We start from the raw sequence: 25,053 nt of genomic DNA, 5'->3' as shown, positions 1-25,053 counted from the left end.
ATCACTATTTTGTTTTATTTTTTAAACAACATTTTAAGTGTATTAGGATGTTCCCTGATACTTGAACAATTTGTTTCTTTCATTTGCATTTATATGTATACATATGTATATGTATATATATATATGTGTGTATGTGTGTGTGTATATATATGTATGGTATGTAGGTATGTATGTATGTGTGTGCGCCAAATTCTGAAGAAACATCTTGATACATTTTTAATAAACGTAATACAAATAAAATTATAAATATAAAATTGCACAAGACGTGTATATATATAAAATGTATAATCATCTCACTCATGTCTTGCTGTTTGTGCAATTGATTTTGTTCAAGTTTATTTAAAAATAAGTTTGACTTTATACTTCTGCAATTATTTATATATATATATATATATATATATATATATATATATATATATATATATATATATTTGTTTGTTTGTTTGTTTATTATTTTAATGTTTTATTAAAAAATGTTTCAAGATGTTTCTTCAGAATTCTGCAGTACTTTTTACAAGTTTGACTTGGATATTTTACGGATTGTCATTGGTATTTTTAAGATGTTTCTTGCTATATCTTAAATTGGTTTCTATATTTAGGTTTATATAAAATTTAGCTGTTTGTACAAATTTTTAATTTAAGTCTATTGGGAAAACAGGGTTGTTTTAAAAACATCTGTGTGTGTGTGTGTTATTTTTAGATTTTTTGTTTAAATCTTTCTGTGTGTCTTTAATGTGTTGTTTTATTGTTGTTTTTATATTGATATTCTTGTGCACTACAAAATTATTTATAAAATTTTAGTACTATTTTTTTCTTGCAATTAATAAACGTTTAACATTTATTTATTTTGTCATTTGTCTGATTATTTTCGTTACAGAATGTGTATGCAGTTTGCACTTTATTCAGGGGTCACCACAGTGGAATGAACTGCTATTTATTCTGGCAAATTGTTTTAGACAGTAAATGCCCTTCCAGGCACTAGCCAGGGAAACACCCACACACTCCCCCAGTCATAAACTATGAAAATGTTTAGTTTGTCCAATTAACTGCATGTCTTTGGACTGTGGGGGAAACCGGAGCAAACTGTAGACACAGGGATGCAAACTCCACACAGAAAGGCCTCCTGGTCACTTACCAACCCTACTACCCTTAAATCAATTAAAAGATTTATTTACATACAAGTAAACATATTTTTTAAATGAATAAACAGTACCATAATGAGTAAATAAAAAAAAAATTGGACTTAATAGTGACTGTGTATTTTCCAGATTTTAACATTAAGGTTAAAATATTTTCTTAAGTCTATATACAAAGAGCAGCCTTTTACATGTTATGATTAGGGTCTCTTAAATTAGGATTATATTTGGGGTCCATGACATTTAAAAGACTGAAAACCATTGATAAACACTTGAAGCTGTGCTTTTGACTTGAATAAGCAACATCCACTCAGTTAACGTTAGTTTGGTTTATACGAGCAACGTGCTAAAACGCGTTAGCAACCTAGCCCACAGTACAACTCATAATTTCTTAATAAAATCAAAAATAATAATAATAATAAATAAATAAATACGTTAATTAAAAATGCTAATTAATCAGCTTGAATAAATGTTGCATGTTAATTAAAAATATATATAATGGAACTACCTGATATCCTTGTGACAACGTGCAAAACTGTATTTGTGGTTTGACCCTGTTTTTGACGCACGCAAATATTTTGATTTTACGAGGAAGCACGACGGATTTTCCGCTGCACGTGCATCAGAGCGGGTACACGTGGTGTGGTCGCGCGCAATTCATGAAATTAACCGGAGCACAATGAGTCGTTACCGGGAATGGTACCCTAATCTGTCTGTGATAACGCGGGTTTGCTCCAGTTCCTCAGGTACCAAAATTATCTAATATTTGTGATATTTATGGTGTGATGTTTGCTGAAACTGAACTAAAGTTGAACAATGCTGAATTACGTTATGGTGGACTGATTGGCAGGTTTTAATCACTGTCAGGTGCTCTCATTTTCATTAGATCAACTTGCTTTTTTTTTACATTATTAACGTTAACAAATCTTTAGCAAAAGGTGAAGCATGTGAAAGCGTCTCTACGTAGAATTAAACTTGGTAGAAATAAATGTAACGTGTTTTTCTTAAATGATTATACATTTCAGTGCTAGAATAGCGCGTATATGGGCCTTGTAGCTTTCGTATTTTACAAGTTACCTTGCATCGGAAATGGAAATAATATTTATAACATTAACGTTATAGTTCAAATGCTTTTTAGATTTTTAAGCGGGACATTTAAGGACATTTATTTTATTTGTACTTTAAATTGACTACAATTAACAATATAGAACTCCACCATTATTTTTTAAAATTGTCAATATTCTAATATTGATGTGTAAATATTATTAAAACATGCAGGGCCGGCCCTGTACATTTCGGGGCCCTAAGCAGAGTAATTTTAGGGCCCTACCTTGCTCTAAATATTGGAGTATTGCAAATTATCCCTCAATGATTATATTGCTTATTATTACTTAACTGTTAGGGCCAGACGGAATCTGCAGACATATTTAGCTTTTTCTGCGCAGAATTGTGTTAAAGAACCTGCAGATTATGCGGAATGATTTTGGGAGTATCATAACTAAAACTAATATATGAAATAAAAAAGTAATACATTTTTAACTTGTATTTAATGTTTGCATTGCAAATCCAATTAGATCCACATTATTTGGTAAACAAAACAAGTTTCTCATATAATACATCTACTAAAAGACAGAAAATATTACTTTACAAACTCACTTTGTAAATAAATCATATGAACAATTTACATATTAGTCAATAATATTACTGTAATTAATAAAAATAATGAATAAATCTAAATTTACATGCATTTACACAAGTAAATAAACAGAATCAATGATGGGCTAAAAATCTGCGGAATTCTGCATGCGCAGATCCCGTGTGGGCCTGCTTATTAGATACAATTAATGTAACAGAAAAGTAAAGCCTGATTTCTTCTACTTAATGTCTGTCCAAATGATTTGGACATTTTAAAACCGCACTGTTTTTGTCAACTAGCAGCTTTAAAAATGAAGAATTAAACAATCTTTAATAAAGGGAGCAGTGATTCCTAGTTTGCGTCCAGTGTTTAAAACATATTCTATTGATTTAGGAAACAGATTGAAGATTCTATAAAAGATTCTAGGATGAGTTTTTTATATAAGTTCCTAAAGCAAAAATCCAGCATTCCTGCAATGAAACGTCAATAGTTAGCCAAAAATTGAAAATGCATAACTTTCTATTATAATTTCTTTATAATAATAAAATACACATTCTGAACTCAATAAAAAATACAAATAACATTAATGCAAAGATTGATCCATAAATAATAAAATCAATTAGAAAATAATATAAATTAATATGAAAAATATTAATATAAAAAAAAACATAAGAAAAAAGGAGGCAACAAATACTAGGTTAAACTGTAAACACAAACTATATTATTCCCTTCAGTCTCCTTCCCTGTTCTTTACATTTGAGATGCAGGGTCCAGAGCATATTTATAAATATGTCTCAGGAAAAAGTGTGCAAAATATGTCAGTGAAAAACACTTCAGTATTGCATTTCAGTTAATTGCGTTTGAGACTAAAAACATGGGTCTGTAAAACGGGGACAAAAATATATATTTCAGGTAGATTAATTTGAAATGGACTATTTTCGAAAAATTTGCTACTAGATTATGTCTTTAACATCATCATTAGCACTTAAAAGCGATGCTAAAAATGATTTTGTGCTTCTCTTCTCGTCGTCGTATTTCCCCTCAGTTTTTCTAAGCCTGAAGAATACTCATTTAATTGTTGCGGTCCAATTCTTAATAAAAATTGGGTATATAAAGTGAGCCGGCAATGAAGCAAAGGTCATGGCTGTGTCTGTCCACAGATTTGTGTTATTGTGGTGACCGGTCGGTCTTACAGGTTACCTTGAACAAACTCAAACCGCGAGAACACAGAACACTTGAGAAATGAGATGAAGCGAGCTTCCTGGTAATCAGGACAATTTCAACTTTAAGTAGATTTTTCTGTATCAGTACTTTACTCCACTACTTATTTTTCCGACAACTTTTTACTTCTTACATTTTTACACAAATATCTGTACTTTCTACTCCTTACATTTTTAAATCGAGCTCGTTACTTTCCTTTTTATGTGTTTGGTGGCGTGATCTATATCATTTCTTATCTTCGTGCTATTGAATGACTTATCAATGCAGTCAATTAATTTTTTTCATTGCGCGCCTGCGTGCTGCAGTGGGCGGCTTTTTCAACAAAGGCTATCGTGCACCCTATGTAGTACAGTTTATGAAGATTACTATGAGAAAGGCAAAGATGATTTGCAGTCAAATACGATAAGTATTTATTTTAGCAAAAGAAAATATATTTTTAATATATTCAATAAAGAAATATAGTAAATTATAAATTTTAAAAAATTCAATATATTTAGGACAGAATTCAGTGTAAAACTTAAGACATTATTGAATGGACAGCTTGAATGGCAGCTGTTGTTTTTGATCCAACAGCCACAAAACTACATGATGAATGTTGTGAGTTTGCGTCAGGATGATGATACATGGGGGGACCGGATATTTACCTGCATAGTGAAAATAACGTCTAGTAGTAAAGTGTACTTTTTACTTAAGTACATATTTCAGGCTGTAATTTACTTTTACTTAAGTACAAAACTGTATTCCGTACTTTTACCAGTGTCGTTTTAAACATAAGTACCTGTACTTCTACTTGAGTAAAGTATGTGTGTACTTTTGCCATCTCTGGTAATTTGTAAAATGCCAATAAAACAATTTCAACAAGGAAACGGTTCGCACCACTAGTGAGTTGTGGGGGCCCCCTTGTGGTGGCGGGGCCCTAAGCAGCCGCTTAGTTCGCTTATAGCAGGGGTGTCAAACTCAGTTCCTGGAGGGCCGCAGCCCTTCACAGTTTAGTTCCAACCTTGCTCAACACACTTACCTGTAGGTTTCAAACCAGCCTGAAAGACACAATTAGTTTGATCAGGTGTGTTTAATTAGGGTTGGAACTAAACTGTGCAGAGCTGCGGCCCTCCAGGAATTGAGTTTGACACCTGTGGCTTATAGGGAGGGCCGGTTATGAAAACATGAATTTGTATCTAATCCATTAATTTATTTGTGTTAAACTGTGAAACGTTTGCACTTTTGGCACTGAGTAAACCCAAAGTCAATTTGGGAAATGTCATTTTCAATTAAAATGTCTTCATGGTAATTGTTATTCACTTCAGTATGTTGATTGATACTTGTCGTAATGTTATAGACAAATTAATTTAGTTTGCACATTCCCTATCATGCTTGAGGCTGCTTGAGCACCTAGAAGTAATTTTGTCACAAAATAACAAATCCAACATTCTTTTACACTCATGTTTGAATCTTTTCTTCCCTTTTTGGCTTAGATTCGAGTGGCTCTACTGTAGTGAGGGAGGTGTGGCATGCTGACCGCTCTTTCACAGGTAAAACTTGTCTGTTTAGAAGTTTAACCCTTATGTACTGTTGGGGATGTTTTTATCCACTCTGGGAAGATTTTGTGTCTTAATTTGGTTTAAAACTTTGGTAAAAGGTTTTCTGTGTTTCTGCTAGCAGAATGATTTTGATGACAAAATCTTATTTGGAAACATATTTTGAGAAAATGCTTTAAAATTATTAAAGAACGCAACGATTCACTCTCGACAAATTTACTACCCTTTTGTGATGTTTAGGATAAAAAGCCCTGTAACCAATGGGATATTTTTTCAACAAACGCTCAACAAACAAGCAAATGAAACAAACAAGCAAATGAACAGAGAAGGGTCTCATGACCTTAAGGTTAACTTCACACCTTTCTCCTAATTTCAGGAGGTAAAATATTGACCCTTAAGCATGACCAAATAACCAGAGAAGGGTCTACGGAATTTAAGGTCAGGCCCGGATTGGCTAATCGGTAGGACCGGGAGAATTCCCGGTGGGCCGGTCTGTTTTTTGGCCCAGAGGGCCGGTGTCCCTAGCTCCAGAATCTGTTGCTCTCAGCAGTCACACTATTTAAATTGGTTTATTTATTTACTTGACCACAATCTTCTTATTTATTATTTTACCAGCTCTGCTCTTTTTATCTATTTTCTCGCAGCCTCGAGAAATATTCTCAATGTACAGCTGTTGTAGTCCAGTGGTTAGCACGTTAGGTTATGACGCCACCGACCCGGGTTTGATCCTCGTCTGAGTAATTCATTTTTTTCATTTTTATTGTTAAGACATATAATACTGTTAGGGTTGTTGAACATTTGAAGTTCTAAAGCAGCTGTTTTCTCAAAAGACGTGATAGTGTAATTAGAAACTGAATTGGAAAATAACTTATTTCAATATAGTCATGAACTGAGGTGGGCTGCTCTGAGGCTTGAAACTCCAGGGCTGAAAAGGAGTCCCACTACGGCCCTGCTTAAGGTTAACTTTCTCCAAATATCAGGAGGTAGAATATTGACTCTAGATAATCATGCTGACACTACAAACCTCAAATTTTCAATCAGAAATAATGTGCACCTAGTTAAGAGAGGAGGTGGGCCTGATCAACTCACACTTCTCTCTTACCTAATAGGCTGACCTTTGGCCAGCACCCAAATTTTGACTATAAAGGTGAGGGTTCCTTGCTGAAACATTGGAAGCTCAGCTGTGGGATAAGCGTGCATCGCCCGGCATTCTCGGACACACGTCTTGGTTTTCCAATGTGACTGCAACGGGCAGGGCCGGAGCAAGCTGAAGTGGCGCTCTAGGCAAAGGACGGTCATGCCGCCCATAAACGGGGGTGGAAGGGGGGGGCGCCCTCTCTATTCTGCCGCCCTATACGCGGATATAACTGAGGGCACGGGTGCTGAGGGTAGTGTCGGGAACGCCGCTCTCTCTATTCTGGACGTGGATATAACTTAAGGCGCGGGTAGTGTCGCAGACGCCGCTCTCTCTATTCTGCCGCCCTAGACGCGGATATAACTGAGGGCACAGGTGGCGAGGGTAGTTTTGGGGATGCTGCCCTCTCTATTCTGCCGCCCTAGGCGGCCGCCTAGGTCGCCTCTATGGACGTGCCGGCCCTGGCAACAGGCTCCCCAGTCTTTGAAGAGGAAACTGATGGCACGTCTCTGAGGTTGTATATACTTGTACCAAATTGATTGGGGTTTTTATTAATTGTCTTTTATTCATGTCATCTCATCTTTATTTCAAATTATAAGCCTTTTATGCAATTTTGTTGAATTTTGATTAATGATGTTCATGAGTATGATTCATGATTATTGATTATTATTGTGGTGATTGATATCAGCTGTGTGTACAGCAATAAACAAGTGTATTAAACTAAACTTGATTAGTATGGTGTATGGACCGTTATTGGTGCCTTCTCTTGTCGATTAGCACCACACTTGTCTCACTTGAGTAAAAACTTAAACCATACTAAAACATTTTTGGTATGCTGAAACAATTTACATACTAAAATTTGGAGCATACTAAAGCAGACCCATTAAATCAAACTGTTGTAAAAAAAAAAAAAATCAGATAAATATTTTTCAGAACATTTTTTTGCATAAATCTTTTAATCAACCACAGTTCTGATCAAAACTACTAAATTGTTTAGAAAGTCACAAGATTTTAAATCTTTATTTGCAAAAATCACAAATTATGTCACTGATTTGTATTTTCAACACAAAGTAATTGTGGGCTGGATTTTATACCTTTTATCACAGCCTTGGATGTGTATCAACATTGCCTTTGATGCAATGTTTTTGATTAATTTTAACTATTTTCTTCCTTTATTTACTGTTGGTGGCTGTTTTTACCCCATTTACTTCCATTAAAACCACATTGTTTAATTACAAAACTGTGACACCATATAATCATACATTTTTGAGTGTTGGTGGTTTTTCCAATAGGATCTAGATGCAGCCTTTATGATGCAAGCTGAGATTGCATCACTCAGCGATGCAATGTCAGACACAAGGGAGTGAGTGACGTTATTGTGACGGGTGGGGTTAGGTGAGCGCTTTAAGAAGCATTGGATGCAGCTCAGATTGCACAGCACCAGGTCTGCATCCAGACCCCTCTCGGTTTTTCTTGTTGGGAAGAGGTAAAATTTGTGATTTTTAACTTTTAATTATCAGTTGGCACCATTAACCCTTTACATAGACCTGTGTAAAAAAAAGCTTAATTTCTGGATTTTATATGGGGTATAACAACAAAATAAAGTGTGTGTGTGTGAGAGTGACCTTTGTGCACTTACCTTGATTTGTCTGAGAAAATCTAAATCTCAGCTCTCAGAACTACATGGAGTAAATAAAAACAAAGACTGCATTTATGCACTATCTAGTTATAATGGAAGTCAATGGAGTGAAAACAGCCACCAACAGTAAATTAGGAAGGAGGAATGAAAATCTAACAATGTATCAAAGCCAGTGTTTCACTAATCGTTCACATGTCCAAGACTGATTAAAGGTTAAAAAAATCCAGTCCACAAAACTCAGTGACATCATTTGTGAACTTGGCAATTAAAGAGTTAAAATCCTGTTTTAATTTAGAAGTTTGCATCAAGACTGAGGTTGATTAACAGATTTAAGCAAAAATAAATATTTATCTGATGCATTTTTACAGCAATTTAGTGGATGTTTTCATCCCGAACATAACAAAAGGGTAGTAAATTTGAACAGTGTTCAAGCCTTGATCATTCATGTGCACCTAAAGCATAAAAATGCAGTACAGGACAAATTCTCATAATGTTACAGTGTATGTACATAGTATTTTGAGGTATACTTTAAACTAGAGCTGCACGAGTCTGGCTAAAATGAGAATTGCGATTTTTTTTATTTTTTATTTTATTTATTTTTTTGCCTAAAATAAAGATCACGATTTTCTCACAATTCTGTAGATGTAAAATAAAGGTTATGAGTGCATGGGCTATTATTATTGTTGTTCAAAAACATGTGGTAAAGCAATAGGCTTTGTGTAGCTGTACTGTTGGTTTAAATGCTAAATTTTGTATAGACTTGGAATGGTGGACTTGAACAGACTTTAGATTTGTCCTGGTCATTAATGCTGAAGATAATTCTGATGTTGAATTATTGTGTTTGAGACATATGCTTACAATCTGTCATTTTCTGCTCAAAATCTGTCACTGACGTGATTTTTGTGAATACAGAAGACTGGGTGGGTTATTTTTGCATTTCGGTGGGTTTTAGATTTTAGATTTTCTTTTTGGGCTGGAATCAGTCAGCTACATTTGGCAACACAGTGTGCGCTTTCGGTTTCATTTTCACTGCTAAGAGCTGTTCACTTCCCGCGCGGCTCCCAAACGATCGCTCTGTGCCACAAATTAAATGTTATTTACAACTTTATTACCTGTTACTCACAGCCTATGCAGGTTCTGTTCACTAAAGTAAACTTTATTCAGAGGCGCGCGCGCACTCGCCCGCTCTGTGGTAACAGCTGACGGTCAGCTCACGTCACGTTTGATTTTGCAGTCGCAAATACATCATTACATGAAGACAGAAATGAAATTTTTTGAGGTGAACTATATCTTATAAATACAGGATGTGACTCTTTCAACACCATTTGGAGGTGTCCATGTTGCTGAGCAATGTATGTAAAACAATGTGAAGACTTGTGCGGCCTCTTTTGCTTCTCTCCTGAACTTGAAAATATGATTGACAAAATAGTAGAACTGCTGGATTAAGATTGTCTAGGGCAGGGGTCTCAAACTCGCGGCCCGCGGGCCATTTGCGGCCCTCAGTGCAATATTTTGTGGCCCGCGCCGACCACTGTACACTGACGGAATCAGCGGAGCGGGGAAAGAGAGCGCTCCCCGCTCCGCTGATTCTATCTGTACACAGCCTTCACTGGCATTCCCCGCCCGCCTTGTAAACAAAGGGGCGGGGATGCCGGTGACGTCACCACGCACCCCGCCCCTTTGTTGACGCTGTGACGGGCGGGAAGTGTTAGGAGGGAATTCGCGCCGGCCAGAACCAAGGTAAGCTGTTCCCGCCCCTGCCTGCCACTTAGCTACCTTTCTGCAGTCTGCCACCTACCTAGCTACAGCCTGCATCTTATATATATATTATAGGTAGATACAGACTGGTACAGACTGATGTGACTGGAGTGGGGTGGGGGTGTTTAATTTATACATATATACGCCTTTTTTTTAGGTGAGGGAATGGAAGTTTTGAGTGAGTTCCCCCACTTTTTTCCCTAGGACTTCAATAAGTCAAAGTACAGGTCTAGACTTAATGATGATCATCTTCAAGCCATACTGAGGGTCTCAACTGCTTCCGCTCTAAAGCCAAATGTGGTTCAGATTTGTGAGAAGAAGCGCTGTCAAGTCTCTGGCAGCAAGAAGTAGGCAAAAGATGCCATGTTCAGAAGAACTGTTTATAATCTTCACTCAATGTTCTATTAATGTTCAGGACACTTCATGTTCAGAAGAAATAATTAAAACTGTTAATAATGACATTTGAGGACTTTTTTTTTGTGAAATCCCTTATGCGGCCCAGCCTCACCCAGACTTTGCCTCCTGCGGCCCCCAGGTAAATTGAGTTTGAGACCCCTGGTCTAGGGGGTCGAATCGAGATCGCAATGTTTTACGATTAATTGTGCAGCTCTACTTTAAACAATACAACAGTAAACTATGATTTTTATCACATTAAACAAACAATACCAGTCTGACGTTTAATGAAATGCTGAAAGTTTTGATTTTGTTTCAGGTCAGGATGGCCACTTGGTGGGTGTTCGTCAAAGTTGGGGTTCCGTTAAGGCTAATCTACACAATGGTCCGGCTCGCTTGCTGCATGGTTCTGGAGCTCGAGGCCGTTGTGGGTCTGGACCCCGCGGCAGGATGCAGAACAGCAGTATGGATGTCTCTTTGATGAACGGTCAGTTTGGGACAGCCAAACAAAGATTGTAAGTGATGTTGTGTTTGAGCTTCATCAATAAGGATTACATTAGTGACTACGTTTATATGGACGTCAGTAATCTAGTTAATTCCCTTAATTTGTCTGAATAGTATTGATGTCCATGTAAATGTACTCAATGCAAGGAATGTTTGTGTATATAACTCCCAGCCCATGTTATGCTTTTCCTGCAGTATTCCATATAGACGTCCCAGTTGGAGAGGAGAAGGGCAGGTGGAGATGATTGGAGAGGGAAACAAACAACGATTCAGAGTAGGAGATGAAAAGAAAGGAGGAAAACAATGGTTCAAGATGACAGTAAGAGTTTCTTTAAGGGAACAGTTCACCCAATAATAGAGGTGTGAACCTACACTGTTCTCACAGTTCGGTTACGATTATCATGCCATTGATTCGGTTCATTTCGATATCTCGGTGCATCACAGTGCATTGACGATACTTTCCATACACAGTTTTCTTCACATCAATTCTTGTATTAAAATGTATTCATATATTAAATATATACTATTTGTAATACAATTTTGTCCTTTAATACAAGCAGTCAGATATAGAAACTGTACCTTTAAACAACACAAGCATTTATAGCAAATTAACAAATATAAATATCCCACTCGCTTTCTGTGCCTTGTCTGCCAAGTTCATACTTAGACCCCTATGATTGGTCATGTGCTCAATAGAAAGGGCTGCGATTGGCTCTTACACGCCGGCGCTCTTCACAGATGAGTGACACTGATAAACTGCAGCGGCGATCACAGCTGATCCATGATAGACACGGTGGAGAAAATCGAAATGGGTATAAACGGAGGCCGGAGCCAGTTCCAAGTGGGTGGGCCTTGGAGCTCCAAGTGGGCTGGGCAAACCTTATTTAGTCATATTTAGAGTTCAATATTGTGCTTTATGAATATGTACACCTAACCCTAAACCCAACCTTACGGTAACCTGTTGTGTTTTATTAACGTCTACACCTAAACCCAACCTCACAATTACCTGATAAACCCAACCTACTTGTGGTTTAAGTCCCTTCCACTTGGAGGTCACCCAACCTACTTGCGGTGTAATCCCTCCCACTTGCAGGTCTCCGGGCTGCAGCGATACCTACTTGAGAAAATCCAGAATTATCGCTGTAACAGCTGAGAGGAGAGGAAAAGTCACGCCAGTAGCAGGTCGAATGGGACACATTGAGAGAGAGAAAGAGAAATGGAGTTTACTTTCATTCTCTCAATTGCAGTGAAATAGGGGCTTGTGCTGTAAGTGTCAGTGAAAGACTGTCCAGCAAACACACACGCAGTGAAATTGTTCACAGTTTCTGTGTTTTTAAGTAGTTGGAGCGTTGTAAATACTTGCGCTCATCTCCCTCGCCATAGTAAGCTACGGCGACATAGCACATATGAGATAAATGACTTCAGTATGTAATAAGCAGTTGTGATTATTACTGAAGTGTTACCGAATTGTCCACATCTGCATCGCTGTGCACTGAAGAAACAATTCATTTTGACACCCCTACCTAATAAGTGGTAGTGTGTCATTGCTGTAGTGAACATTTGAAAATAGAGTCTTATGGGACATTCACACCAGACATGACTTAAATAAATAAATTGCAGTATTCGCACGTGAACATTTTAAGTTTATTCAGGGTTTGCACAAGGTGCTTAAAGTGCTTGAATTTGGCTTTTAGAAATTCATGGCCTGGAATACCTGGAAAACTGGCTTGTTTTGTTGAAAAGTGCATAAACGTGCTTGAAATTAAAAGGAGAACTTCAATGCTGTTTTCACGCTGGAAAAATAAAAATGTTTGCAAACTTTGGTGACAATATAATGCAAAAATACCTGCACAAACTACTAGGACTCCGAAGCGGTGATTTGACTGACATGAAAAGTGACCAATCACAGTCGACCTTGTCTAGTTGTTCTTAAAACTTAAGGGGTGGGACAAAGACCTTTCTGTGTTGCAGTGACAGAAAAAAGAACTGAAAAACAAATGTTTTGTTGGAATAATGCTTTTTGGATGTTTTCACTATAGAGATGTCTATGTTATTAGCACGAGTAATTAAACCGCGGACATACTTCCCGCCATTTCTATGATATATATACACATGTTTCGCTGTCTTCTCTCCGGCGGTTACGTTAATCGCATGAACTGCTATGGGAGCTTTTTAAGGTTTTTCAAAAGAACTGAAAATCCTCTCATCATCGCGTGTGTGCGCGCAGACTGTATATAATCGCAATCTCTTCGACATTAAAGTAGACATGATTCATCTTTGCTCCTTGACTAAATTTAGTCAAAATCTATCCAAGTATTTAGAATTAGATCAATGCATGACAGATGACAATGCTAATAGTCTTCTTATTTGGCTGTATCGTGAAGTGAAACTTGCTTTTAGCAAAGGTGGAACTTTTTTATTTCTTTACAACAAAAGAATTATGCTGGAAATGTTTCTGTTTAAGGTGTTTGTGTGATTTGTATATAATAGCTGTATTCTAATCTGTCTTAAAGCATCACTAAATTTTACAGCCATTACAGGTCAAAGGAATCTGCTGTTACTTGTTAAAATAAGCAATAAGGCTCTTAAAACACTGCTTTGAGAAATGTAGTGTTGTCATTTCAAATACCTCAAGTAAAAAGTCATTTGTTTTATTATTTTATTACTGACAGTATACTTGTCTTTTTTGTAAAACTATTTCAGTTTAAGATCAAGTGTAAAATAAAATTCCCATGTAATGTACAACTATTTAAGAAACAAATTTGCTATATTGTAAAGACAAGAATGAGCAAATAAGGAAAATAGTGTAAAATATGTAAACAAAAGGCTAAATTTAAATCTTTTCATCATATACTCTAATTACACCTTTCAAAGCTTGAAAATATTGTTTAGAAATGGACAAAAAGTGTCTCTATGGCCTAATAGAGTATGTGGTAGTTTTGTCAGTGCTATTGAAAAAGATTAATTGTCATTAAAGAAAGAAAGAATCGACCATACTTCTTTGTTTTTTTTCTATATTTGTGATTTAAGCAATTTAACCATTCAAAGAAGTTAACATTTAAAAAAGGGCAGAAATGAATTTTTTTTTTTTTTCAAAAGTAACTAACTAGTACTGTGAGTAGTTTTTTAAAAGAGTAATTTGTACTTTTACCTAATATTAGTGTTATTTACTAAAATTAGTATTTTTGTAGTGTGGTATTTCTTTTACAAAAAAAAAACATTTTACAAGCACATTTAGTGCAGGTTTATTATATTATTAATTTATGATTCATAATTATTATTATTATTAATGTTTTTTATTTGTATACATTTCTATGCAATGTTTTTATGGGTTGCTGAGAATACATTTCAGGTGTTCAAAAAGTTGCGTGTCAGTCTTGAAAATAAAAATAGGTGCTGGAAAAAGTCCTTAATTTTTATTAGGCTGTGCCTGTATGAACCCTGTCTATCTGCCCAGTGAATCTAGCTTCGTTGCTTAATGGCTAAAATGGATTTTGAGAGAGTAGCTGTGCTATAGTCCCTTTCACACATAAAAATCTTACCGGCAGTTTTCCGGAAAGGTGTGTGTGTGAACAGGCTAGGGCTTGCATAGACTAGTCGACTATTCGAGCGATCGATTACTTCAACCACTAGTCGACACTCTCAGGAGCAATTGACTACTCGAGCGTGCATTTACCATAAATGACATCAAAACGACAAACGTATCCAACAAACATCACGATCCAAGGTTAAAGCTTCCGACTACAACTGAAGATTAAATTCAAGATTATTTACATTATCAACATTAACACCACAGGGAATCCTCTCGAAATGTAGTTAACATGGTTTCCGCTACATTAATTCTTTCGTGGCGGGGCGCCACAGCAAAAAAACATTACAGTTTCCCATTCAGAACATTCAGTCGTGTTTTATAATAGCTGGTTATAATCGCACCAAAATGTATTAAAAGTTACGTGAATTATAACAGCACAAACTTTACTGTGTGTGCGTCATTTGTTTAACCCTTAAAGGTTACGTGCTGACTGACTGACAAGTGCGTGATGCGTGAGGCCAGCAAACACGACAGCTTTCAGTTAGATAAACAGTTTCCATAAGTATACTTTATTGTATCTATTGCTCTGCATATTATGATTTAGTAATGTAATGAACATCAGTTTCCTCTACTATCCAAGCTAGCGAAATCATTTCTTGCTATCCTTGCTGTCGTATTATTCAACAGTTTGTTAAAACCAGCACACGAAGTGAAAGAAATTTTCTTTGGCCGGCAACACTGTAGCAACCTGCATCCCTCTCACGTATTTCTAAATTTAAACCAGCAATCCATGAGCTTGACCAAAGACTGAGCGGGAATGACTTGTGTTCTGTATAAAGTTGGATGAAGTAAGATTCTATTCCTTTTTCTGTCGAAAACGGTAAATATAAAATGATTAAATTGCAAGACGGGCTTTTCATTCATTGTTGCGTTGCTGCATTTTTTCCTTTGACTTTTAAATTGAAATACATTTTGACATACAACAAGTCTGCATGTTAAAATATCATGCAGTCATTTGTTATTTTACTGTCTGCGCATATTTTATTTATTATTTTAACATATATATTTTTTATTTATTTAAATAATGTATTTATAAATATTTCATTTATTATTTATTTTCTATTTGGCTGTATAGACTATTGTCGCTTGTTAAACTATTTATTTTCTGAAGCAAAATAATTTTCATTCTTGTTATCACTGCAGGAAACCTAAATATTAGAGGGTTTTTTTTTTAAATCAGACTATTTGTTGTATAACAGACTATTACTTGCGCGCAGATGATCGTTTACATAATCTTCAGGCCGGTTAAAGTAGGCTATATTTATTCGTTCATTTTGTTATTTTAGTCACTGTTAAAGCGTAGCAGAAATTAAATGATTGAATGAGATTTAGCCTAGCTCAGAATCATTTTATTAATCTTTTAATTAGTTTTATGAATACTGCGTTATGAGTGAGTTTTCAGGATGCATTTTAGGTTTCGGGTGTGGCTACTTTTACTTTCTAAAGCCTACATTAAATGTATAATTAAAATGAAATTATTAGCCTAGCTTTTTTCTTTTTTTGTTTGTATTATAAATATTTAATTTAGGTATTTTCAATTTCAACTTTTTATTTATGCATTATTTATTAATTTAGGCTATTTATTTATTTTTATGTTTTTTTTGCGGGTCAGCTGTATTGTTGACGAGAACTATTTTTATCTTTCCGAACTGGTTTAACAATTAAGTTTCACTTAGTTCTTATTACGGCTGAAAAATAATAAAGTTACTTTAATAACTTAAAGTATACAGGCTGAACATGAGTTTGCTTCGCATATACCGCAAGCTTATGAAGCAGATGTTAAATGACAATGTTGCGTGCAGCTTTTTTTTTTTATATTGCTCTGTAACATAAAAAGTAATATAATGTTTTGACAACTTATGTTAGCGCTATGAAATCAATGCGTTCAGCTATGAATTAATAAAATGTATTGAAAATGATTTCTTTGTGTCTTTTTAACTAGCAGCTCGAACCACAGGTAGTCAACTAACTCGAGTAGTTTTGAAAAGAAATCGATTAGCAGAAACCAGTAGTCGTGCAAGCGCTAGAACAGGCCCTTTTTGAAAATACCGGTAAATTCATTTCGGCTATTTTCCGGAAAGAGAAGTTGTAACATTACCAGTAATTTGCCGGAATGCTGCGCTGTGTGAACGCAGAAGGAAGATTTGCGCTAAGAGCGCATTCACGTCTAGTATGCGCTGATGTGAGACGTTTACTTTAGCCAATCAGAACACCACCCAGAATTCACATCTGCTCGGTTTATGAAGATAAAAGCCTTATAATATTTTTCCAGACATATTTTGCTGCTAGATGTTAGTCAGATAACGTTTTTATGTTCCTTCTTATTGCCAACTGTGTAAATAATTATCAATAAGATGCTTATGATAAGCTGTTGTTTGTTTACCTTCAAGCTCTGCTTCCTTCAGTTGCTTGACGCTTCCCGTGTGCCCTTGAAGCAGCCGGTGAGCACCAGCACACACACATGGAGATCTCGACATGCAAAAGTGTTCCTCCATATGTTTTCATCAAAGTTGCTCACAATACTGATCCATCCACAGAGTTTGTAAGGTAGTCAAATGTTTACAAATACAAACGTAGGTGTTTAGAGGCCTTTTCTAGTTAATGATTTCAGAATTTACAGGTATTTTGGAATGGATTTGTGAACGGAAGAGAAATCTGTAATGTCCTCGTCTGTGTGAACAGCTTATTTTTAAATTCACCGGTAAAGTCGTTCCGGGAATTGTCTGAATATTTACCAGTATCACTGTGTGAAATGGGCTTTTGTGTGCTTAAGAAAGGCTGAAAAACATCATAGATTTTTTTGGCGCCATGTCTCAGTCTACCAGATCCTTTCAGAGGTGCACCCAGCTCTGTGAGTTCATTAACTTCTCAAGAAACTATACCTGAATGATTTTCCCCTGGATTTTCCTTTGGGACAGGCGTGATGTCATAATCATTCCCTTACAAGAGCAATCTTTTGATTGGTTAATGCAAGATTTAGGTCTCCTGAGATTTATATTTGACCGAATTTCCATCAGTTTTCATGTTAATCTTGTAGTCCCCACATTGAATGAGCACGGCACACACAGAAGCAGCAAAATATGTATCTGTTAATTATTGTGCGCGTTTGTCAGTAAAGCTCTGTAATCAGCAGTAAATTTCCAGCATGCCCATTCAGATGGAGCATGGTTTCAGGTCATATTTGTGAGTTTGTTGATCCTCATCTACTCTCTGGTGCAGCACATGTCAGTGTATCCTCAGGATTGCACAGAGGATTGAAGACTCTAGGACGCAGGCATACGAGGGGTATACATCAGTGCACATAGATCATAAATGCAACCCGTGTGTGCCCTATGCTGAAACTGTTAAATAAAGTTGTTAGTATAATTGTAGCTTGATAATACAGTATTTTGATTGAGCTATTGAAGGCATATGGTCTGTTTTGAGAATTTAGTTTGCACTTTGAGTCGGGATCCTAGCTGTTTAGAGTATGAAAAAGCTTTCAGATTTCACTTATTCATTCATTCATTAATTCATTCATTCATTTTCTTTTCGGCTTAGTTCCTTTATTAATCAGGGGTCGCAACAGCGGAATGAACCGCCAACTTATCCAGCATATGTTTAACCCAGCGGATGCCATGACATGACCAGTTTTTTTATTTGCCTACAGGCTACACTTTTTAGTTTAAAACAAGTTTTACCAGATTCCTAATTGTTTTACATTTTTGAATGATGGATGATATTTGTATTTAAAAAATTTATTTTTTATATGTCTTTATTATTATTTTTAATTTAAAATGCTAATCTCATAGCATTATTGATAGGGCTGCTCGATTATGGGAAAAATCTTGATGACTCTTGTACATCGTCTTATTATCTTTTGAGAGAAGCGTTTGTCATTTTTGATTTAAAAAAAAAAAAACTTGCTGGAAGAATAAAAGTAACTAAGTCAGAATTTGACAAGGGTATGAACAATTTCGGGCTTGGGTGTATGTAATGATGTAATTTGCAATCATACTTGATCTATGAGGGTTTTGAGAAGCACACTCCTGGTCTAGACGAGACCCTGATTACTATGTTATTTATATGCTGATTTACTTGCTTTTGTTTGACAGATTCCACATGGAAAAAAGTATGATAAGAGATGGCTGCTAACATCCCTACAGAATCTCTGTCCCATAGCGTTCACCCCACTACACGTAAGTCTATGTAATGATCTGCTTGATTTGATGATTTGGTTTTAAACCTCGGTGCTTCTTTTTTCTGTTGAGCACAAAGGATGTTTGAACAATACTGGCAATATTTATAATGTCATCTTTTTTTATAGACCATTTTGAGGGATGTAAACAATGACAATGGTCAGGATTACACTTTTTACATTTTTAATTTCCATAGCTTCAGAGAATCCAAAAAGCTCAAGATGTTGATAAATAATCTTTTGATTATTTAAGGTATTTTAATGTAAAGTTATCATTGAGTTGCCTCTTGATACAGTTATGAAACAGTTTGACAAGCAGGAATTGTTCATGGGCCAATGACATCACATTGAAATGGTCTATTCAGCAGAAAGTAAGAAACTCAAATAGGTTTTGAAGGATAGGAAGTGAAGGATTAACACATTTTCATTTTCTATCTCTTTAGTTGGTCTAGGACTGACATTTGAACTTAGATGAACTGCTGGTAAATCCTTTTTATTAAAAAAACTATATGATGCGTGTAATGTTTTCCTTTAGCTTGTAATATAGTGCAGTGGTCCCCAACCTTTTTATCACCATGGACCGGTCAATGCTTGACAATTGTATCATGGACTGGGGGGCAGGGTTGTTTGTAGGTTGCAAGGTGACCATCAACCATGTTCTCAGAGGATGACAAGCTGACAACACATTGCTTTAACTCTGATACAAGTTTTTTTTTATAGAGAAAATTACAAAGCACTGCAGTGTTTGTGTTTGTCTGGGATAATTAGTCAACTGAGATGTGTATGCAAAGTATAAAGCTGATTGGTCAGTTCCTGTCACGTGATTCACGGTGCGCTTGCGGCATTCATTACACTGGGTGCATCTGGAAGGCACGAGTGCATCACACCACTTGAGTCAAGCCATGCACCTCTATTGTGAATCAGGAACTTGCACGAACTCTAAAAAAGTAATATGTGAACAGCCCCTAGGTCGCTGTCATTTGCTGTCTCTAGCAGTTGATCTTCTTGCACAAACATGCTGGATTCACCTGATTTGTTGACAAATGGGTTGCGGATCTGTTCTTTGGCAGTTTGTGGGTCTTTCACTGGGCCTTTTCCTCTTAGCAAAGAAACTTTTTAAAGAAGTTTCATACTCGTTTTGCTACTTGTGGGTAAAATTTTGCACTCAAGTGACCGAGATAAGCAGGAGAATACGGTCATTTTTCAAAATAAAAGATTGTTCTGTCTTTAAAAATAAAAATTATGGAAATAATTAATGATTTTTTTGTGCGGCCCGGTACCAAGTGATCCATGAGTCAGTACCGATCCACGGCCCGGTGTTTGAGAACCACTGATGTAGTATATCTTTTTATGCATTCATATAGACTTGGGCGGTATCCAAATTTTGATACAGTCAAACCTCCTCCCTATTTTACCTCAGTATACAGTATTACCGTGCATATCAAAAAAATATATATATGATGGCTCAGACAGTGTCACCAAACTGTTAGTTTGTGCCTAATCCATTCCGAAACTGAATACCATATATGCGACCTTAGGTTCGCGGTCACCTGCTTGTTGTACAATTTGTAAATTGTCTTGTTCGTATTAGAGATCTGCGTGCTGTCTGTACAAACACACACACATAGAAACACAGCACCACACTCTCTCTCATTCTCTCACAAACACACACATAGACAGCACCAAGCCAGCAATGCACAGCATCACGCTCTCTCTTTCATTCTCACACATACACACACGCACACACACACACACACACGTAGACAGCACCAAACAACCAACACACAGCATCACGCTCTCTCTCATTCACACACATCCATACACACGCACACACACACAGCGATATTGTTAGACCGCCTGCTCCCATTCAAATTACACTAGAGTCCCGACCGTTCCAGCACTTTATTCGTAAATTTGATTCCGCACCGCAAGGAATCTGGTCGGGTCCCGCTGCTCCCGCAGTACAGCAACGAGTATGCAGACCTCTAGTTCGTATTTACCATGTCTCCCTTCTCGTTTGGTCGAAACCTGAATAACTGCCCAACTGCAGAGGTTATGTTCTTTTTCGAGACCAGGTCACTTGGTGCGCGACTCGCCATCTTACCTCACCTCTCTCTCTCCTCACTGTCCCGTGATGACAATCTTGCACACAAATTTTTAGGCATTAAATAAATAGTATTAAATACTTGTCTCCTATATAAGTGCATTGTTTTTTATGACGGGATAACGGTATTTAAACTGATATCTCTACTATTTTTTAATCCCGCGGTATACCATATTACCATTATATCGCCCAAGCCTACATGTATAGGATCAAAATGACTTAAAGCTCTGGGTCTCCAATAAAACAGAAATTCTACCCAGCAGAAAACAGACTCAACTCATTCATTCATTTTCCTTTGGCTTAGTCTCTGATTTATCAGAGGTTGCCACAGCAGAATGAACCATCAACTATTCCAGCGTATGTTTTATGCTGCGGATGCACTTCAAGCCACAACCCAGTACTGGGAAACACCTATACAGTCTCACATTCACAGACACACTTCAGCCAATTTAGTTTATTCAGTTTACTTATAGCCCATGTCTTTGGACTGTGGGGGAAACTGGAGCACCTGGAGGAAACCTAGGCCAACACAGTGTGATAATGCAAACCTCACACAGAAATCCCAACTAACCCAGCAACCTTCTTGCTGTGAGGCGATCGTGCTACCTACTGCGCCACCATGACGCCCCAATTATATTATCCTTTTACACTTTTTTTGTATCTGTCTAAGATAACTAAACATCCATGTTCGATTTACCAGTGGAAAATCTTCTCTCGCCCTAGGTTTTTTTACTATTTTTTTTTTATTCAGTAATGGTTTTAAATGTGGTTTTGGGACTCATATTGTTTTACATTATTACATTATTTTGATGACAATAGTAAATAAAGTAAAAAATAAAATAAACTTTTTTTAAATTTGTGGGGCGTAAATAAATATAAATTTAAATTGTGTAACTAATTATTTATATTATATATATACTATTTATATATACTATTTATATATATATATATATATATATATATATAAAGATTTACAATGACAGAACAGTAGTATAGGTGTCTTGTTATCATATACAGTAATATAATAATATAGCCATCTATTATACAATCGTCTATCGGCTAGTAATTCAAGTCTTTTGTGAAGGGTAAAATTAACAAAAAATAAAAAAAATTAAATAACAATTACATTAAAAATAATCTTTCAAGACACATTCTCCAAAAACTCCCATAGAGGATTCCAAATATGCCAGATATCATCAGATTTTAGACGTTTTTCCAAGGGTAAGAAAATGGCAATCTGATTTATCCACATATTGACAGAAGGAATGTTAGAAGAGGACCACAACAAAAGAATAGATTTTCTTGCAAGATATGTACAAAAGTGTAACACGTTGTAGTCCATAACTAAGTTATAGAGCAGTTTTACAATTCAGAAGATGAATAGCTGGCGAAAGGGCAACAGGTTTACCCATAATCTTCTGAACTAATTTGTGGGTTTCTTTCCAGTATGTCTTTATCATGTCACAGTCCCGGAATACATGCATCACAGTACCAACATTGGATTTGCACTTAAAACAACACTGAGAAACATTGGGAAATATCTTCTTTAGATGAACTGGCGTTAAATAAGATCTGTGAAAGAATTAAAAATTGTGCTCATGATTTGAGATTGTGGTCCCTTTGAAAAAATGCCAGAACAGACCGAAAGCCATTTTTCTTCACTAAAATTTGTTCCATAGTCTTTCTCCTATAGAACTTTCAAGGAGGTAAGGGAAAAACACCCTACATTAGATAACATTGAGTTAAAAAAGTTATCTTCCCTTCAAGGGAAAATGAAGATTACAAGACGTATTCTGCCATCCTTAAGGGATGATTCGAGAAAATGTCGTAGTTGCAAAAATTTATGTAAGTCGTTATTTGATTAATGAAATTTCTGTTTTAATAACTGAAATGATTTCAGATTCCTGTTGTCAAATATCTGACCTAATTCTAAAATCCCCTTTAGTCTCCATGATCGAAACTTAATGTTTAGAATAGCAGAGGGTAGGTCAGGGTTACACGAAATAGGAAATTTTAAAGAAAGAGTATAAGGAATATTCGTTTAACTATTTTTAATGTAAGAGTTTTTAGATTGTACTGTAAAGTTTTAGCTTACATATCACATTGTAAGTTATTTATTTGTATCTTTTTTTATGCTAGTACACCACAGAAGGAGATAAAGTTCATTTCTATCTGGAGGACACTACCACTGCCAGTGCTCTGAGCAAACTCTCACGCAGAATCCTGGACAGCGACGGGCAACGAGTACTGTTCGGTTTCATTTGTCATTCATTTATTTTCTTCGGCATAGTCCCTAATTCATCAGATGTCTAAAACATTTTTCTTGTTTTAGTAAATATCTATCTAGTTTGTGAATGTGTCCTGTACTGATGTGTCTTGTTCTCCAGGTGGTTGTGCTTATGAACAGTTGTTATTTTCCCCCTTTCCTCAAAAGTGAGCTGAGGCTAGAAGATTTGGAGCTTTTAAAGGTTTGATCAACAGTTGCAATAATGCAGTGACCTACAGATGGCAGCCGTTTCACTTAATCTTCACCTTTCCACAGCTCTGCCTGTCCAAGCGCTTCGATGATTCCCAGAAGTCTCTTGACCTGACCAGCATTCGCACTGATCCAGGTAAATCAGTGCTAAATATATGAATACACACAAACCTGATACTGCACTAATTACAAAAAAAAGTCAATATTTGAGAGCTTTTCAAAATCTTGTTTTGTTTACTTGTCTCTATTTTCCAGAATTGGTTTCTCACAATGTTGACATAATCTTAAATAGAAAAAACTGCATGCAAGCTGTGATCAAAATCATACAGGAGAGTATCCCCGAGGTAAGACTTGGACTTATTATGCTCCTTTTTACAAGATGTAAAATAAGTGTCTGGTGTGTATGTAAAGTTTCAGCTCAAAATACCCCACAAATAATGCTTCAGAACTCTTTGAACCTGCCCTTTTGAGGCTTTGATTCTAAGTGTGCATTTTTAGTGGTTGTTGCTTTGAATTCAAATGAGATTGTGCTTTTTTAATAGAGGGCGGAGCTTCAAATGTCTGTGTGTCAGCATAGTGGCAGATTCAAAAACAAGACAAGCGTCCTATGCTAATGAGGGAGAGATCTTCTCTAATGGGCTGGGCTTTTCCTCTCTGGTGACACGTATAAAGGGAAAATGTCAATTGAAGTGCAGACAAAAAATTAATGAAAAGATATTAAAAAAATGCAATTTATAAATGTTTACCATTAGAAGCAGGCTATTATTAAACACTCTTGCCACCCAACTGTTTAAACTCTTTATAAAATTGAATTGATTTGAAATTATTTTGCACAATAGGTCCTCCATAAATTTAAGTTAACACTCGATCTCATTTGACACTGTCGATCACAGCATACGTCTGGATAGGCTGGAAAACTGGGTCGGGCTATCTGGGACGATCCTCAAATGGTTCAGATCTTACCTTAAAGGGAGAGGTTACTATATCAGTAAAGGTGACCATAGGTCAAGGTGGACACCCATGGACATGTGGAGTCCCACAAGGTTCGATTCTGGCACCTCTCCTGTTTAACCTTTATATGCTTTCTTTGAGCCAAATAATGAGAAAGAACCAAATTTCCTACCACAGCTATGCTGATGACACTCAGATCTACTTAGCCTTACTGTCTAATGACTACAGCCCCATTAGCTGCGTTTCCACTATCGCGCCTAAAGCGAGCGAGCCAGGGCTAGCCAAGGCCAGTTGCGTTTCCACTGTCACTTCCGGGGCCTAATCGGGCCAAATTGGGGCTTTCTTGGGGCCAGCGGCCGGCCTTTTTCGGCCCGCCGAATACCTTGGGCCAAAGAGGGCCAGCCGGGGCTTCGGGCGGAGTAAAAGGAGAGGCAGGGACATTTTTCCGATCGCACACGAGCACATGCGCCAAACACATAAACAAACAAATAAATAAGGGAAAGAAAACATCTGTAACAAATTATAGGCTGGGGTCTTTTTGCGTATGATCGCCCTTATGTTTCTCTTTTAAATGTAAGGCTGTTGCATAAAATAATAAAGTAGTTTTCATTTATAAGTGACTTTTCTTTGCTGCGTCCTCCTTGATGATTTAATAACGCATAATAATCTTTACACCATATTAAAGGCACAATAATAAATAAAGGTTTTCGAGAGTTTTTGTCAAGTTTAAAATGTGTGTTTGTGCGCGTTTAGATGCCTTTATGTGTGTGTGAGACCGAGGAAAAGAGCATTCCTT

General features: G+C 36.5%; 2 protein-coding genes across 11 annotated transcripts in view; one reads left to right on the top strand and one right to left on the bottom strand.

Annotated features, from left to right (window-relative positions):
* The window catches only part of rps6kal (ribosomal protein S6 kinase a, like), a 62,420-nt gene extending 60,533 nt beyond the window's left edge, over positions 1-1,887 (bottom strand). For 3 of the 4 annotated variants that reach the window (XM_073921222.1, XM_073921231.1, XM_073921229.1), the window contains exon 1: positions 1,645-1,887. The gene's annotated coding sequence lies outside the window, so the exon portion shown is untranslated. The remainder of the gene's footprint in view (positions 1-1,644) is intronic. The other variant, XM_073921226.1, reaches the window with a different exon arrangement.
* The window catches only part of nxf1a (nuclear RNA export factor 1a), a 54,515-nt gene that overhangs the window by 5,767 nt on the left and 23,695 nt on the right, over positions 1-25,053 (top strand). Inside the window, exons 1-10 of one of the 7 annotated variants that reach the window (XM_073921641.1) lie at positions 1,738-1,882; positions 5,466-5,522; positions 10,773-10,940; positions 11,153-11,276; positions 16,940-16,990; positions 18,644-18,727; positions 22,970-23,074; positions 23,218-23,298; positions 23,373-23,442; positions 23,562-23,650. In XM_073921641.1, coding sequence (XP_073777742.1) covers positions 11,199-11,276; positions 16,940-16,990; positions 18,644-18,727; positions 22,970-23,074; positions 23,218-23,298; positions 23,373-23,442; positions 23,562-23,650 — 558 coding nt within the window. In that variant the 5' untranslated portion in view covers positions 1,738-1,882; positions 5,466-5,522; positions 10,773-10,940; positions 11,153-11,198. 7 annotated transcript variants of the gene reach the window in all.

Source organism: Danio rerio, chromosome 14 (assembly GCF_049306965.1).
Source record: "Danio rerio strain Tuebingen ecotype United States chromosome 14, GRCz12tu, whole genome shotgun sequence".
Lineage (NCBI taxonomy): Eukaryota > Metazoa > Chordata > Actinopteri > Cypriniformes > Danionidae > Danio > Danio rerio.
The sequence above is the reverse complement of the archived record's forward strand: the minus strand, read 5'-3'. Positions and strand labels throughout refer to the sequence as shown.